Source organism: Alligator sinensis, unplaced genomic scaffold (assembly GCF_000455745.1).
Source record: "Alligator sinensis unplaced genomic scaffold, ASM45574v1 scaffold266_1, whole genome shotgun sequence".
NCBI lineage: Eukaryota > Metazoa > Chordata > Crocodylia > Alligatoridae > Alligator > Alligator sinensis.
Genome location: NW_005842362.1, coordinates 1041876 through 1060067, shown reverse-complemented (window position 1 = coordinate 1060067; position 18192 = coordinate 1041876). Strand labels below are relative to the sequence as shown.

At 40.8% G+C, this 18192-nt stretch overlaps 1 protein-coding gene across 1 annotated transcript in view; it reads right to left on the bottom strand.

The window, feature by feature from the left end:
- MIA3 (MIA SH3 domain ER export factor 3) overlaps positions 1 to 15826 on the bottom strand; it is a 32127-nt gene extending 16301 nt beyond the window's left edge. The window contains exons 1-5 of the mRNA XM_006029189.3: positions 15693 to 15826; positions 9815 to 9901; positions 5415 to 8394; positions 3750 to 4040; positions 604 to 731 (exon numbers count right to left, since the gene is read on the bottom strand). Of these exons, the coding sequence (XP_006029251.2) occupies positions 604 to 731; positions 3750 to 4040; positions 5415 to 8394; positions 9815 to 9901; positions 15693 to 15821 (3615 nt within the window). The 5' untranslated portion in view covers positions 15822 to 15826. The remainder of the gene's footprint in view (positions 1 to 603; positions 732 to 3749; positions 4041 to 5414; positions 8395 to 9814; positions 9902 to 15692) is intronic.
- Between the last annotated feature and the right edge of the window lie 2366 nt (positions 15827 to 18192).

Sequence of the window (18192 nt, the reverse complement as noted above, 5' to 3'; positions counted from 1 at the left end):
TCTCCCCCGCGACCGTTTGGACGCATGCGCGCCCCGCGCCGGCTATCCCTATCCCCACCGCCCCCCCACCCGCGCGGTTTTCAACGTGAGCGCGCTCCTCCTGCTGCCTGCGGGCACCATCCCACTGCACACGCAGGAGTAGTACCAACAGCAACAACAATAACAATCTTTTACAAAAGTGTCATGAACTCTCATGATTTTTGGCACTGTTCTTAAAGTCTATGCTTCGGGAATGTGAAAAATGTAGCTCTTTATATTTTTATATACACATATACATATATACACAGAGAACCCATTCTATATATCTATATAGATCTCTATTGATAGAGATATTATATCTATATATAGAATAGGTTCCATATATATATATATATATATATATATAAAAGAACGCTAAGTTTTTCACATTCCCAAAGCGTAACTTTAAGAACCAGGCCAAAAATCATAAGAGTTGCCAACACTGAAATAATACCCCCCCACCCCCATTTTTAACTATCAAGTGTCCACGTGGTGGAGCTCCCTCATAAGTCCACCACTGTGAACTCAATTCTCTTTTTGAGCTGCCCTTTGCCCCATGATTCCTTTGCTACCTGCGGCACTTACCGTCTCCGTGACAGGTCGCACGTTGTCTGTGGCCCCCACAATCGCACCGCTGAGGGTGGCAAGGAGGGAGGGTGCTGCAGGCTGTGTCTCAGAAGGAGGGTGCTTCTCTTCTGCACCAGGGACTGTACCTTGAGTTAAAAGAAGGCATTTTTTATTTTCTACATCATTGAGATTTGTAATGTAATAATAAGGTCATTGGCTTATGAAAACATGAATATCCACATCCACCTTTTCCCTTAAGAAAGGGACAGGTACAGAACCCATTCAAACATCTCGTATATTCCATGACTGTAATAGTTAATACAGTATCTTAAGGTCTGTGCTCCATGTATAGCTTAAGTAGTGCTTACGTGCACTTTGCTCTGTTAAAAGAAGACCTCACACCTGGACAAGGCAGGGTCAAATGTTAGCTTTAAACATTCGGATGCAAATATGCCATTTATTCTTTTCTTTCTCTACCGTATAACTCTAGAATATTTTTTACAGTGAGTAAAATGAAAAGGATGCATGCTTCTCATGATCAATCCAGCTGTTTCAGAGGTTTTTAAGACCTGGGTAGACAAAGCCTTGGCTCGGATACTATAGTTGGAGATGGTCTAGCTTTGAGCAGGGGACTGGACTAGATCAGCGTTTCTCACCCGTGGGTTGCAAGAATATATTGAAAGGGTTACGAACAACCTTTAAAAATAGATTCTCCTTTAAAGAAGAAAAAACATGGAAACTGTGGCTTTTCCCTTGCAGGCTGACAGAGTTACAGTCTACAAGGGCTGCTTCGGGACCCCCATGTCCCACACACAGTGGGGCTGGGGGCAGCAGGTCAGGAATGAGGGGCACTGGGTCAGGACTGGCAATTCATGTTTACAAATGGGTCCTGGTACAAAAAACGTTGAGAGCCATTGAACTACAGTATTATGCCTTTCTAAAAGTAATGTTCATAGTGTTGTGAGACCAAGCGTTAAATCTCAGCCCTAATCAAACTCCATTCTGCCTTTATCTAGGCCTTCAATGCTGGAGGCTGCAAGTGAGAGAGGAACAGTGGAGCAAAAAACCCTGGTCAGACCTAGTTTTCTCTTCCTTTGAGACATATTGGGGGGACAGACTTTAGGCAACAGTAAACTGACCCCCCTCCCCACCCATTAATAGAGGGGGCTACTGGATACGTGTCAACTGATCTTGTGGGACAAATAAAAGACAAAGCAGGGATGAGAGTAAAGGTCATAGGTTAAAAGTGTTTGCACCAAGGGTCAATACCAAGCAGAGTACACCGGACAGTACACGGTATGACACAAGAGACTGGGCAAGATGGACCTATGGTCTGACCCAGTAAATGGCAGTTCTTATGTTCTCAGTTTGCATTCTTGCTGGGCTGAAAGTATTCCTTTTATAAGGCCAGCACATAAGACTGCATCAGCAGGATGTGAAGAAACAGAACTAGTAATCTGCCTCAGATCCCTACATGACATTGTTCTTTATGCCCCTGTCTTCATTAGGGAAATGTTCTCTCTCCTACATCAAACTTTAGAAACTGTGTGTTAATAGCTTCCTGGCTAGGAAATCCATTTTAAACTTTTCATTGATGAGATTTATGTTGAGTTGGTTTTAAGCTGGTGCCTGTTCTATCGGTCACTCTGAAGTAGTAATAAAACAGCATGTGCATGAGCACCATTATTGTTCACTGGACCTCACAGGAAAAGACACAGTGAAGAATTGGAAGCAGGGTGCACAGAAGCCCAGACCTGATTGCTGACTCCAATTAACTCCCAAATGCTAATATAGATAGGAAAATAGTTCCATACTGATCCTCTTTTTTGACTCAGACTTTGCTCCATCTTGGGCTGCTGACTCTTTGCCTCCCAATCAACAAAGTTCTTACACCAGTTTATAGAATTTCAAATAATTATTGATACATATGATTTTAAACCAACATTACATTCCCTTTATGCTGGACATGTTTCCTTCATCACTGTTAAGTCAGAGCAACAACAGTAGTAGATAAAGACAGCCAATAGTACCATTGTGGAATAAGTGCCATGGCAAGAGATACAGGTGAAAACTACTACTCCAGCATTAACAGGAATTCATGCTAACAGCACTAGAAAGCAGTATTTGACTATCCCTACAATTATTGATCTATTTTATAGTAAAATGTACATTTGTTACATAACGCTTGGCTACTGCAATTCAGCTATAACATGGAGTCACCACTAGGGGATGAAAGGAGAGATCTATGTGCATTCAATCCCTAGCCTCTCTGCTGGGCTTGCAAACAAGGGTGAATTGGAGAGGTGGGTATTTTGTCTGATGATAACTGGACAAGTTATCACATGGTCCTGCTAGCCTGGGCTGAGCCCAGAAATGGAGAAGCTCCACATCCCCTCCCCCAGTGAAATTTACTTAGTTTAGGAGGCAAGCACTTTTTTATACCTTTGATTAGACCAACTGAATAGCTGGAAGAGTTGTTGGACAAACTTTCAGGCATCAAGCTTTCAGCACTATATAAGCCACCGTGAAAAGGGTTACCAACTCTCTAAGATATTTCCCTTTCTTTGTTAGCTTGTTTATATTTTATATTATTTTAGAACATGGTGACACATGTTGGAGATGCTTTACAACGAGTAACTGGAAATAAAGGTGATCATCTCCTCTGTCATGTGTAATGAAGTGAGGGAAAGGGGTAGATGGTCCAGTGATTAGTGTACTTCACTGAAATTCAGAAGACCTTAATTCAATTCCCTCGCCTGCTGCAGATTTTTTCTGTGTTGTCTTTGGCAAACTCCTCTCTCTCTCTCTCTATCTCCCCCCACCCCTCAATTCCCTAGCTATCAAACAAAGATATAAATACATTAAAGACCATGAGATGCACTGATGCTATGATAACAAGGTCATGTAAATACCCAAGGTAAGGGAACTGATTTTGCTAGTCTATCAGGTTCAGCAAATAATTGTGTGTTAGAACTATTACTAGAAAACTTTTTCTTTGCCATTTCTGGAGTGCACAAAATACAGCCAGGAAACTGATCTTTCCGTTACTTCACTTAGAGCTGGACTGTAGAGTTGTTAAAATATACACTTCTTTTGGGAGTACTGAAAAGATTAAGGCAGGATTTGCTAGGCATAAAACATTAAAGCTAGTTCAGAAAATTTACCTGCAGTAAAATCTTCTGTGTCACTTTGCCCCAAAGAACTGGACCCAAAGGACGCATCTGTCAATTGCTTTCCTTTCTCACTTCGATGGACTTCTCTTTTTTCCAAGATGCTGGCCTGTTTGACAATATTTATATCATGCTCAGGATTCCCTGGTTTAAGAGTTTCCTCCTCCCCTTCAGGGGACTGGAGTGGCCTCCTATCCTCAAGTTGTGGAAATGTCTGATCACTCTCTTCAGCCATATTTGGGCTTCCTGTCGGGTGTCTGTCATACTGAATTTCTTTTGCAGTATCTACAATAGACAGAAAAAATATGAATGTAAGATTGATTTGGCACTTATTTCTTTATGGCAGCTTTGTCTAGTGAAAGATAATGAAATACTGTGATTGACAAAGCTTTCTTACATAAAATGTGTCGTGCCAGACTACTATTTTATTTTAATCCCAGCATATTTTTAGTCAAATTCCAGTGACATCCAACTAAATATCTGTATGGAGAATGGAAATAATTCAAGATACCCTCACAGGCCAGATGAAAACACTAATTTTTTTTATCTCAGTAACAGGAATTAAACAGAAAATAAATGGCTAACCATTTGTTTCTGTACAGCAGGGCTGTCAAACTCACCAGGCCTCACGGGCCAGATAGTAGCCTGGGATGAACCTGTGGGCTGGATCAGGCCCGCAGAGCAGTCCTGCACATTGGATTCAGTTTGTGGGGCCGTAAGGCATGAGTGCCACATAGAGTGGGTGTCTTGGACTGGAGCTATGTGCCATGGGCAATGTGTGTGCCAAACTGGCTCCGCATTGCACGCAGTGTGCAGGGCCAGTTTAGTGCACACCACATGAGGCCTTTGGGCATAAGTGAGACCCATAGGCAACATCATGGACCAGACAACAGGACTCCATAGGCCAGACCCAGCCTGCAGGCTGTCTCTTTGACAACACTGCTGTACAGTAACATATACCCTAGCATTCTATATTGTCACTTACCATAGCATTTGGCCGTCTTTGCTACAGTAATTAAGTACATTACATTACATTACATTAAGTAATGTGAAATCTCTTCTCCCTTGCCAAGCTTGGCTTGCTCTGAATTTCCTCTGCTTGTTCATTCTGTATTGTGAGTGTAGAGAATACTCCAATAAGGACTTTGGATGGTTACATAGATCATTTCAGTGCATGGTCTTTTATACAAAACACTGCAGATATCAGAAAATCAAGTACTAGTTTTGCATGGCTACTGTGGAACCATTAGTGTTTCAGTGGATACTACAGGCTGCCAAATATTCACTGAAGGTTTGTGAATTGCCACAGAGACAGCTGGGACTGCCAATGAGCTCCAGCTGAATGGAAAAGTAGACGCCGTAAATAGCTAAGCGTCTCATCCTTTTTTACAGCAACCTTCTGCTAATTAAGCAGATTGCAAACTACCTGGCAACAAAGGAACTGGGTACTATTGGATTAGAAATAGTGAAGTCCCTATTGGACTTCATGGAGTTTCTTTCTACCGTCTCCTCTCATCTTATAAAAACTCTGCTTGGGGTAGAATTTTAATTGGTGTATTTGTTAGCATCTATTGTGTTCATTGTTTCTCTCTTTATATGGTGACAAAAGAAAACAGTGTCTCCCGAAGCAACTGTCATCCAGACTTTTTAAAATCCTACCTGCAACACGCAGCCTAGAATCCATTCCATGATCTGCAGTGGATGCAAGGGGAGCACTGTCAAAAACAGCTGAATATTTGTGCCTTAAGGAATATATTAATTCCTGAATATCATCCATCACTGCAGTTTCTTCGTCATACAGATCCATTTCTTTCACCACCTCCTCTTTGTTTTCTGTCACCCTTGAATCCAAAACGTTTTCCACAACATCCATAATGCTAGACTCAGAAGACTCAAGGATCTGGTCCAAAGTCTTTTCAATAGTCTCATGATTATTATTACCCTTCTGAGCAAGCTCCAGCTCCAATTTCATGTCATGAAACATTGCTTCTACCCTGACAATGTGCTGGGGCCCAAGATATTTTTTTAGACGTGCCACACGCTTTTCATCAAAGAATTCTTTCATTATCATAAGCTGCTTCACAGAGTCTCTATATTCTGGCTTCATAACTTCATTTGTGGTTCCTGAGATATCAGCAGGCCCATGGAGGTATGAAGACTGTTGGTGATCACTTGTTTCCTGATCAGTTAAGTTCTCCACATCTTTCACATTCTTCCATAAGTGGTCCTGTCGGAGAAGATCTTCTCTTTGATTAAAGACATCTTTAGAGTCCACCATTTCAGGAGAACCAGCATCATCTGACAAAGTTATTCCATCCTCATTTTCCACTTCAGATGATTCTAATGTTACAGGGACTTCTTTATCATCATCTTTGTCATCTTCCATGTCATTCAGTTGAGAAGCTTTTTTGATTTGTATGTCAAGTTCTTCATTCTTAATCTCGCTCACATCCTGCATGCTGCTCTTTTTTCCAGCCTGCTCAGATGTTATGTTTACTTCCTCTCCTATTTCATCAGTTTCATGAATAGGATTAACAGTTCCTGAAATAGCTTCAGTTGGAATTTCCAACTCTGGGTTTGGTCTTTTCATGTTTAATTTACTACCATGTCCACTTGCAAATCTCTCTTTTGACAGTTTTGCACTTGCAGCATTTTCATCTTCTAACAGCTCTTCCTCCATTTGTTTTGGGTCATAGTCTTCTTCAACTTCTAGCTCTTCAGACTCAAGTTCTGGTTTTAACGTTGTTTCTCTGGTTAGGTCTGTACCAAAAGCTTTGTCCAGGTTTTGATCCTCACTGTCAGCAGCGTCTTGTTGATTAGAACTATCTGCGTTCACCTCCTGTTCAGTGTTTGTGGATTGATCGTCAGCAGGACTTTCACCAGTGGTTTTGTCTGCTACTGTCTGGTCAGCATTTCGAGAAAGCTCTTGTTCTACACCTTCTTCTGTATACCTGGTCTCATTTTCCTGTTGCCTAGCTTGCTTGACAGCTGCTTCTCTCTCACGCTGATTACTCAGGTCTTTCTTCTCTGTGGGAATTTTTTTCACCTTTTCCCTTGGAATTGCAACTTCTTCCTCTCTGAAAACATGTGTTTCTGTCTCAGGCACCCTCACTTGTTCTAAATCCTTTTCATCCTTCTGAACTACTTGTGCCTGTGTAAGCGAAATTTCCTGTTCTTTGCCATCCAAGAGATCAGTATTCCCCAGGTCACTTTGGGATACATTTTGTAGCTCTTCCAGGGGTTTGTGTAGAACATTTACAGATTCTTGACCCACAGCTACTTTTCTGTCCTTCATATTTTTCCATAATGTTTTGTGCTTTGTTTCATTTTCCAAACTGTCCTCCAAAATCTCCCTGGGCTTCTCTGTCTCTTTCATTATTTTATGAAGAGTCGTTTCCTCAGGATCCTCTTTGCTTTCACTAAGGGGTAGCTTTAGAACATTTTGCTTTTTTTCAGTTGGTTGTTTAGACTCCAGGTCAACTTCCTGGCTAGGACCATTCTCAGATGTGTTCTGCAGTTCTTCAGATCCACCATCAAGGGAAAATTCCTCATACTGTTTACTTTTGTTTGTCTTTTCCTTTAGGTCTAGGTCATCTACGGGGTGCCCTTCCTTTTCTATAAGATCTTCTTCAGTTAGGTCCCTGAGCTTGGATTTTACTGCTTGTTTTTTCTCCTTACTAATATGAATCACCTCATCCTCTTCTTCCTTTTCTTCTGCTGTATCAGACTTGTTGACATCAGTATCATCATTTCTTTTTTCATTCCCAGTGACAATTGAATAGATGGTGTCCTCAACAGATGTTAATAAATCTGAATCATCTTTTTTTCCATAATCTCTTTCGTTAATTAATTCTGTGGCATCCTCAGGGGCTTCATCAGGTTCAACTTCTTCTGACTTAAAGTCAGCATTTTTATCGACTAAACGTACTTCTGCTTCTGAATCGAGTAGAGAATTAGCTTCTTCCTCTTCTACAAATGACAGCAAGGGGATTTCTTCAGAATGATCCTTATGGTCTTCCAGGTTTTCTGTATCTTGAGTGTCTTCATTAAAATCATCTTCCAGTGATGTAACAAGACTGGTTATCTCATCATCAGACACAAGAGCATCTGCAGTTGAACCAAATTTGGTTTTCAAATTCATAGATAGCTCTCTGTTTAAAAGTGCATAAGCATCAATTTCTTCACTCTCCTTTTCTGATTGTTTGGCTTCATCCTGAGGAATACTCGAGTTTTTGGTATTTTCACTTTCAAGCCCTTCTAATTGTTCTTGTAATATTCCTTTCAAATGCTCATGTGACATTTGGTCTCCCTGAGAATTTTCTTCATTACCGTTTACAATGAGGGTATCTCCCTGGGATATGAGGTCTCTCTCCACATTTTCAGTCTTTTTAGAAAGTGAGCTGTCTTCTTCTTCTCTTTCCTTCATTTCTTCTGTACTTAATTCAAAAACATCAGTCTCAGTATCAACCTCTTCTGTCTCTTCCTCCCTTGTGATTTGTTCAAAAACGTCTTTCCCTGCAGCATTCAAATCAGATTGCCCTCCATTTGCTATAGTTTCCTCTGATAATTTTAAAAGCTCATCCACATTATAATTATCAAAATCATCTTTTCCTCCATGAAAACAAACAAAATCTGTTTCCTGGAAGAGAAAAAAAATCTCATTCAACAACAGCAAAACTGTTAATCATTGTTACTTCCTCTCCAGTAACGATAAAGAAAATAGTTTGAATTTTCTACACCAAACCCCAGCACCTTGCCAGCCAGTCTGTGGTGCTCCCCACAGTCCACAAGGACATCTATGGGCCATGGTCCTGCACACTAGATCTGGTATGAAGGGTGGTACAGAGCCCAATCCCAGTGTACCAGGCCAGGTGGAAGCAGCACAGGGTCCCAGGGCTTCAATTCCTGTACACAAGACTGCATTAAAGCAGTGCTGAGTTTTGTGGCCCTGATCCCAGCATGCAGGGTTGGGTGGAGACAGCACAGTCTGGAGCCGAGTGTGTGGGCCCAATCCTGAGGCCCAGGATCCAATATGACCTGTAGACCAGTCCCACACCACTCATTTGGCCCATAGGGTCAAAAGGTCGAGCAACACTGTTCTATACCATTGTATTTATAGCTACATTTCTGTTCATTTGGGACTAAATTTTGAAGCCCTCTCACTGAAATCATTTGGAGTTTTGCCTGGCCAAGGACCAACTGAAACCTAAGTAAGGAACATGTAGTTTAACCCACTGTTTGAAAGTCCCAGGTAGTGAGGAACAGCTAGAGAGCTGGTGGCAGAGTTGATTTGCATTATTTATCACTTGTCTTTGAAATGGACATTACTGCAATATTGAACCACAGAAGTGGCAATGGTGAATTCTTTATTAATTTTTAGAGATGGTAATTACCTTAATTACAGTAAGTGCTCACTTCCCTAACCTCTGTCTACCTAGTCCCTGGAGCAGGGACTGTCTCAGTGTCCTTTCTCAGTGTTGAGGAAGTACCTAGCACATAGCAGGCATTACTGTAAATATATAGTAATCCAAACTATTTTAATTATTTCACACAGTTTGTTCCACTATAACATAAATGGACCAAAATACAGTCTAGTCCTACAATTTACACACACAATTATTCCTTACATACTTAGTCAAGCAACTACAATGGCACTGCCTAAGCAGATAAGTCTTGTAGGGTCATCTGTAATGCTAATAGCTTAAACCAAACAAAATGGGTTGCATGTTTCTTAAATCAATCACTGAATTCCAAAAGTTCTGGGAAACAGCAGAGTGTATAATGAAATGGCCCGCACACAACCACGCTGGTCATGTTTCTTCTGTGCTGCAAAGAACACCGTGTCAAGTTATTTAGTAAGTTTTTGTCAGAATTTAAAAAAAAATGCTGGGGGGGTGGAAAATCTAACAATCAAATTATCCATATATGCAATATTAGTTCACTGGCTGAAAAGTAATTATGGTCTTTCCTCTACACTTATTGAGATCCCAATTCTCTCTTTCATTGAGTCCACTGAATGTTTAGGACTGAGTCTAAGCAACCCTAAAACAACAACTTACATCTGTTGGTAATTCAAGCTCATAATCGGTATAATGATGTTTTATTTCAAGTAAATCCTTTGGAAAATATCCAAAATCACTGCCAACCTGCAAAGGGAAAAAATATACCCATCAATGTAAAAAAGTTTCTGAAGTCACACAAGGAAAAAAGTTGTTTCTATAGATTTAATTTTTCCTTAAATTATAATTGGTAGTTAAAAATACATCACACACATCTAGACCTAAAGCTTAAGTTATCACAACAAACTGGAGGGAAATAATTTTATTACTTTGAACTTCAGACATTAGTTAAGTCTTAGAAGACCACTGTGAAGTAGGGAAGAAGTGTGAAGTAGGGAAGAAGTATTATCCCCATTTTAAAAACAGGCTTTCTTAGGAATGAGGCCTCATAACAAATGAGGAGGACCACTGGGAATTACATGGGGAATCCTGGTTCATGCTTGCTCCAATCTTTAACTCATAGTTTTAACTACACCACACACTCTCCTAAAATGTGTACATGGTAACGCCTACCTCCTTGAAAAAAAGATAATATTCTAAAATTATAACTCTTACTTCATATTTTGAAAATTATTTAAAACCAGCTTTTAGAAGAATACAAAATTGCACCTGAACTAATTAATGTTTCTGAACTGTAGCCACTTAACACTGTAATTATAGACCTAAATATTAGGGTGTAAAATATGCACTCCTTTGCAAACATTCTTGTTCTTCAGTGATGACTGTTTCTACATAAGCAACAGCTGCAAATGGTTATTAAAAAGTAAGGTGAAGAGCAGATCAAAAGCAAACATTGGGAGACAATAATCTCTCTTATCAATTGCTAGTTAAAGATCCACACAATAATACTTTCACTTGGCAGCTCTGACAACTGCTGTTCAGAAGCCAATATTAATAGCATAGTATTGCTACAAAGATTAGATATCCAAAGCAATTAGGAACTGGTGGACTCACCATTAAAGGTACAGAGTCCCTAGAGATCACCAACATATGCTAGGAAATGAGCATGCTTTGTTTTCCATTTCAATGTTTTTATAGTGAGATCAAGAAGGTAACTGTCAGGTTTCTTAAGAGGTTTTTTTTTTTTGTGAAAACCATTACATTAAGGAACACATTAAAAAGGAACACTGTTTCTTCCAACAAAGATGAGGCAACCACCTCCCTCTTCTAGCAAAGTAATCAGATGAGCTAGATTCTGATCTCAGTTGCGCTGGTATAGCTCCTAAATTACTCCAGTGAGCTATACCAGCTGCTCCAGTGAGTTTACTCCACTGGAGTTCTCTAGATTTATAGCAGCATGAATGAGATCAGAATCTGATCCAGGGATGGAATTTGCATGTGTGGAAGAAACAACGAAAAGATAAATAATTTCCTGGATTAATCCTAAATTAAATAGCATTGGAAACAAGCTACATCAAAAGGCATGTTTATATAATATGTATCAATTTTTTTTTGTACATAATATAGGAAAAAAGTAATCGCTACCATATTATAAAAGTCCCATAGGTTACAGTTTAGACAGAGGTTAAGACAAATTATTGGAAGGATCCAATCAGCACAGGCCAGTTCTAAAGAGTTTTTTTCCCCTTTTTTTCACCATAGTATTATTCCAAGTACATCTTCTCCACCAACTACTTTTCCTTTCCAACTCAAAAGATAAAGCTTCAAAGTATCCTCCTTATGCCCTATTGTATTTACTCAAACCTAAGACAAGCCTCCCCCTCATTTAACATGGGGGTAAAAAAACAACAACCTTGTTTTGGATTTGAGTAAAAGCAGTCAGGGGTGGAGAGAGGGGCTGTAGTTGCTGCAGCTCTGACTCCAGGCCCAACTCGGAGCAAGCAGCAGGGGAGTCAAGTTAAGTGTACCCCCTTACTACCTGCCCCCATGCTACTGTTTTCCCTGCTACAAGAGTGAAGGACAAATTTAAGATGATCCTCCAATAATTAGATTCTATACGTGGAAAATTATAATAAATCTATAAAGTTTCCATGTATAGACTCTAATTGGTGTGCAGTTGGAGGGGTGGGGGGAGGAGAGTGTCCTAACTTGAGTTGTCTTGGTTTCAGGCAAACACAGTAATCTTAATGATGGTCAAAATTAGACGTCAAAATTTCAGCCTCCTTTATTATCTCAGTCACAAACCATACAACATGTGCTACCATGACCCATTTGCAACCTGTTGGTCTGTGACAAAAAAAAAATCTTATTCAGACAATGCCATGCATGCAAAGGACATGCTCTTAATTCTGTTCAAGAGCAAATGAAGTACAAAAAACAAAGGAGAATGGCAGAGAGGGAGAAAGGAAGAAAAAATACATCCTGCAGCCCCTTTTGGAGATGGCGTCTGGCAGCTGAACTGATCTGCAAATGAGACATGAGTTTAAACACACTGTCTATTATGTATGTAGAGAAGACAAGTAGCCAGGATGATAAAAGTCTGTAGGTATTTGAGTTGGGTGTCCTAGTAGTCTCTACCTATGATAGCAACATCTACTCAAAGATTCATAAAACACTACCGGCAGTTTAATAATCCCAAAAAGCCACTACCTCACAATACATACTAGACACCACAATGAAGGCAGCAAGGATATAGAGAGATAGATATAGATATAAATCTATCTATATCTATCTATAGAAGGAGAATGAGCAGCAGGTTTCCCTTACTATTTGATTACAGGAAAAAAAAAAATCACACAAATTATCAGAAATAATTATGGGGGGAGGCTGGATAAGGACTACAAGAGTACAAAAAAGGGTTAATTTGCTCTTCCCTTGTATGCAGGGTTTGTGACAATACTTACGGACAACTGAAACCATTCAGATAATTTAGAAACCATGTTAAAGACAGTTCCTAAACTCTATGGATCTTTCAGAAACCTTGTCTCTCTCAATTTTAAAGCACTCCAAGCCTCAACAATGGTTTAAGAAAAAGGTGAAGTAGGGTCTTTTTGGGATTGGAAATAGGGAATGTCTCTGGCAAAACTAACTAGTATTCAATCCTTTACCATGAGGTAATTTGTATGTCTGTGGGGTAGAAAAAGGAAATCTTGTTAAAATATTTGGTAAAAAGTGATAGTCATTTGTAGCTGCTCAGAAGTAGGCCTGTTATAAACATACATAAATTGTTGATTTTGGTGGGACCTACTATTTGAAAGGAATATTTGAGGAGGAAGTTATGTATGTATGTACTTATGAAATGGTTAGAAAGCAAAAGTGTAACATAGGCATCATCTCTTTGTGCCTTGCAGAAATAGGTTCCTTGAATTTCTATAGGATCGATAAAGAATTAGTCTTCAGCCCTCTTTTAAAAATATCCTCACCACTTCAACATCTTGCTTGGTGGGATTAGTGGGGTTTGTATTAGCTTTGATGGAAAGTAAACATGATCTATCATTGAATGTAAGCTGCTTCTGTCATACATATAACTGTCTGGAACCTGCAAACTCTCTGTATGCAGAATTCCCAACAACTTTACTGGGAACTGTGCGTATAGAGGCATACATGACTGGGGTCAAGATTTGCAAGACAAAGGTTCTTTTCTTGCAAACACACACACACACACACACACACACGTCAAAACTCAACACTCAAGCTTACCTGCTTGCCTGAGTCGAGTTGGATGCACTTGATGAGCAAAGGAAGCCAAAATTAAGGTAAAAAATCCTTCGATTCACCAATCTATATGAACCAGCATTTATGGCCCTGATCCTGTGTGGGCATATATGCCTAATCCTGCAGGTAAGTATTTACAATGTTTGCTAGGACCAAACCCAGTTCAGCCATAATTCAGACTCAAATTCAGTTTCCTTTGGTGAACCAAAAGTATTACCATGGGTGATTCTTGGAAATATTGAGTAATTCCTCAAAAACAGCTGCCCCCTCCCCCCCACCCTTCCACACACACACAAACGGTCACAAGAGTCCACAAAACTAGTAATTTTATGGTAGGAAGTTGTAGCAATACATTTCAGACTATGAACTACAGGCTACAATTTGATCAGCCTTACTTCTTCAATGATAGACAAATACAGTCTCCCTGCAGTTGATTCTTGGTTTTAAAGGTCCCACTAGGTACCATTTAACACAAATAAGATTTGTCCCAATTTTTTAAAAAAGAGGGCTTTAAAAAGCACACAAAAAGGAAAATCCTATAATATTTACGTACAGTAATTAACAGTTATTTTAAAATGTATTTAAGCATTCCTCGGACTTGTCTGCCACCAGTTCTTGAAGCATTGTTTTATCAGAGCAAGAGAAGGTGAGCATAGAACTGATTGGATACCAACAGCACAAAATCAAAAACATATTAATATGTTTTCTCTATCCAAAGAAATACTTCAGTACTTCAGAAATACTTCAGAAAAACATTCAGTAAGAAGAAAGTTACGCCTGAATTTAAAAAATGTAATTTCTAATGCAAACAGACTTTTGCTTCGAGTCTGTCCCCTACTCCCCCCACCCCCAACATACATTTTCTTAAACACAGCAGTATCGCTTTAAATTGCCACATTAATGTTGCTTAAATGAAAGTGGTCAAATTACATGTTTAAGTCAAGCTATTTCTTTTCTGCTTAAAGACTGTGGGTCTGATTCTGCACCCCTTGCTAGCAGATATTGTAGGTCTGAACCTGTTTGTTATTATTTTGCTTTCATGAAAAGCTGGCAGCCTTGGAAACCAGTGCCATCTAATTATGCAGGTTATTTATGGTACAGTACATGTCAGAAGGGAATTGCCAGCATGATACAATTATAAATTCTGCTTCTTTCACCACATGCTACAATTTTCGACTTTCTTCTATGCTATTTTAATTGGATTCAGCTACTGCTGTGAGACTGCCTATCCCTACCCTATGTGCACACTTTAGAAAAAGGCAGTCACACAATACCCTGGTGTGGCTTTGCCAACTGGTGTGGCTTTGAAAAAGGCCAGTCCAGATCACAGAGGTACAGAGACTTGTTGAAAAAGCAACATCAGTCTTCGGGGGGTCAAATAGAGAAAGGGACACTAAGGAGAATATTTCATACATAACGAACGAGGATAAACAAGGATGTGAAGGGCCTAACCCTGTGAGATGCTGGATGTCCTCAACTGTAAACAATTTCAGTGAAAGCTGAGGTCTCTTCTCACCTTGCAAGAGGAGACCTCATGTTTTAACAAGTCTTCTCTCTTCCTTTTATACGTCTCAAATCTGCTGCCCTGTTGCAAGTAAAACTTCCTGCTAAAGCCAATGGGACTTGTCTATGTAATAATTGGTTCACTTAGAGATCTTCTCTTTCTTTTGACATGGCCTTTCACATTATACTGTCTTTTTTAAAGGACAAGATAGCCTTACTTAAGGGTTTAATTCTGCAAGCATGACTACAGCAAATGGTCCCACTGAAGATCCTCCATCACTCAATTGATCGAATCTGCTCCAACATGTTGTAATTATAGTGCATCAGAGCAGCCTCGCAGCACATCTACAGGCACCCTTAGTTTCTAACTAGTCAGTTTGGGGTTCACATATATTATCGCAATGGTGCAATTTTTGTCACCCAGAAATTACAGAGGAACATAAAAAAACAGTGGAAAATTTATCTTTCTTTAATAAGAAAAGCTTTTTTTGTTTGTTTTTTTGTTTTTTTTGTTTTTTTTAAACTGAATGAATTTTGGACATTATTTATAGTACAAATCTAACCCAGCAGTATTCTTTAAGTATAAATATGATTTTTTAAACTAGCCTCAAGTGAAAGCTGCATCCATTATCTTTCTACAGAAAAAAACTAAAAGATGTTTTATGTTTTAAAGAAGAGGCAATAGAAAAAGATATTACTGAAGCAGACAGTGCTAAAAAGTCAATAAACCAGAATAAAATACATACTGTGAAGTACTTACACTTCCGGCCCAAAGTTCAATTGATTTTCTTATTAATTTGTAGTATACGTATACTGTTTCTCCTTTTTTTAAATTTACGAAGCGACAGTCTGGACCTTTAAAGTCTTGTGTAGCTTTCCCTCGACACATTAACACTGTACAAAGGAAGGGGGTGGGGGGAAACACAGCATTACATTTTTTATAAAGCACAGTCTTAATAGCACCATGATTCATCAGTAGAAAAAAGTGACCACCCTGCATGCAGAATTTGCCTAGTTCAAGAATCTGAACAAGAGGTGAGACTCCATCTAAAGCTGTCTAGTGTATTAAGATAACTTAATGTCAGAGTTATATTTACAGCCCTGGTGAAGCACTTTGAGAACTAGGTTTGAAAAACATCATGTAAGAGCGAGGTAGCAACAACAACAGTAATAACTTTCAATTAGATGGACCAAAACATGATGCCATCTGTTTCATAATGAATCAGCCTTTTTGTTTAGTGCAAAAATGATACCCATGAAGCTTATTTGTGGCAAGAAGCTTTTAGCAGAAGGCAAGATGCTGAGGGAAGCTAAAAATTTGAAGTACTCCTTTATAGAAACCTTAAATTAATCAAGGACTGTGTTTGAGAAAACCTCTGTAGCAAGATAGATTTTAATGAACTTGTTCTGGTCTTCACTGCAGTTAATGAAAGGCATTTTTGCAATATAATTATATATAACAATGTGCAGGGGTGTAGGTTGTAGCCGTGTTAGTCTAAGGACATAGGCAGACAAGGTTTCTTGGGTGAATTTGATATCTTTTATTAGACCAACCCAAATAGTTGGAGAATAGTTATTAAGCAAGCTTTCGAGTTCAAAAACCCTTCGTCAGGCTAAGGAAGTTTCAGCAGTTGGTGTGTGCTCTTCCAGGAAGAGAACTGCTGAAACTTCCTTAGCCTGACGAAGGGTTTTTGAACTTGAAAAATTGCTTAATAACTATTCTCCAACTATTTGGGTTGGTCTAATAAAAGATATCAAATTCACCCAAGGAACCTTGTCTGCCTATACAACAATGTGGACATTTTTTCTTCTATCAGATAGAAATGGGTCAGAGGCACTTGCACCCCCCCCGATACCAAATACAATTTTGTAGAGTACTTGAGAATGCTGCCTCACTCTTGCAAACCCCAGGGCAAAGATGATGGCAGATTCTTGCTGGTGGAATGTCACTATGCCAAAAGAACCGGGTCCTTTTTTGGGGGCCGTGAGCTCTGGAGCATAATAGTCCATGTCATGCCAAAGAAATCCAGTAAGTCAAAGAATCATAGAAAATGAAGGTTGGAAGGGACCTCAGCAGGTCATTTAGTCCAACTCCCTGCTTACAGCAGGACCAGCCCCAGCTATCTCATCCCAGCCAAGACTATGGGTCTTAAAAACCTCGAAGGATGGAGAAGCTACAACCTTTCTGGGTAACCTGTTCCAGTGCTTTACTACCCCCCTGTGAGAAAGGTTAGATCCGAGGAAAAACTAAACTTCCCTCACTGAACACTGCTCCTTGTTCTGTTACCTGCCACCACTGGGAACCATCTAGTTCCCCCGGGTCCCCTCAGGGAGACAAGCCCATCTGTGACTTTCAAGGGATTGTGGGCCGATAAGCTTCCCTTACCCAGGTGGGCCACTGACAAAGTAACAACTCATTTCATGGGACAAAAATAAAGCACAACAGGGGGTGTGAGAGCCAAAGGTTCAGACCCAGCGCTGCAAGGGGTTCCCAATGGAGCACAGTGGACTGGCCCTCCACAGAGCCAGCCTGGAGGGAAACAGTCCTATTTGATGTGCCATAAAGTCATGGGCTTAGGCCCATCATGAAATACTGAAAGCCTCCTTTAAGAAGGGAGGACCCTGGGGACACATCCACTGATTTCTTGGGACAAATCAAAAGAAAACAGAAAGGGGCGCAAAGTCACGGGTGAATAGCAAGAGATCCGCAAGGGGACCCGGAGCAGAGCGCATCCCAGAGCCAACTGCCCCTCAGCTGAGCACAGGGGGCCTGCAAAACTCTGCCCGGATCTGAGACGAGTGACAGGAAGACAGCCCCCCCTTGCCAGAGCCTCCTTCCCGGGCTGGAAGATGGCCAGAGGCAGGAGGAGGCTGACCAGGAGGGCATAACAAAAAGGTGCGAGGAGAAGTGCAGCCAAGACCCCAACAGGAGGCTGTGGCGGGGACAGAAGACAGGCGGGGCGCCCCTGGGGACCGGGGCTGGGAGGAGCCGGCAGCTGGTCCGCAGGAAGACGGGAAAGGCCGGCCTAGGCCTGTGGTCCCGAGGGACCCTGCTCCGCCAGGGACGGGGGCAGAGGCGAGAGCGCCACGGCGGCCGCCCGGCCCGTGGGGAGGATGCTCCCGGGGCTGGGGGCAGCAGGGCTGGGCAGGGCAGGGCAGGGCGGGATGGGGCAGGCCCCGGGACAGCCCGGCCAGCAACAAGTTTGCAGCAGGTCCCACGCACGCACCCACCCACCCTCGACCCCGGCTGGACGGGCCCC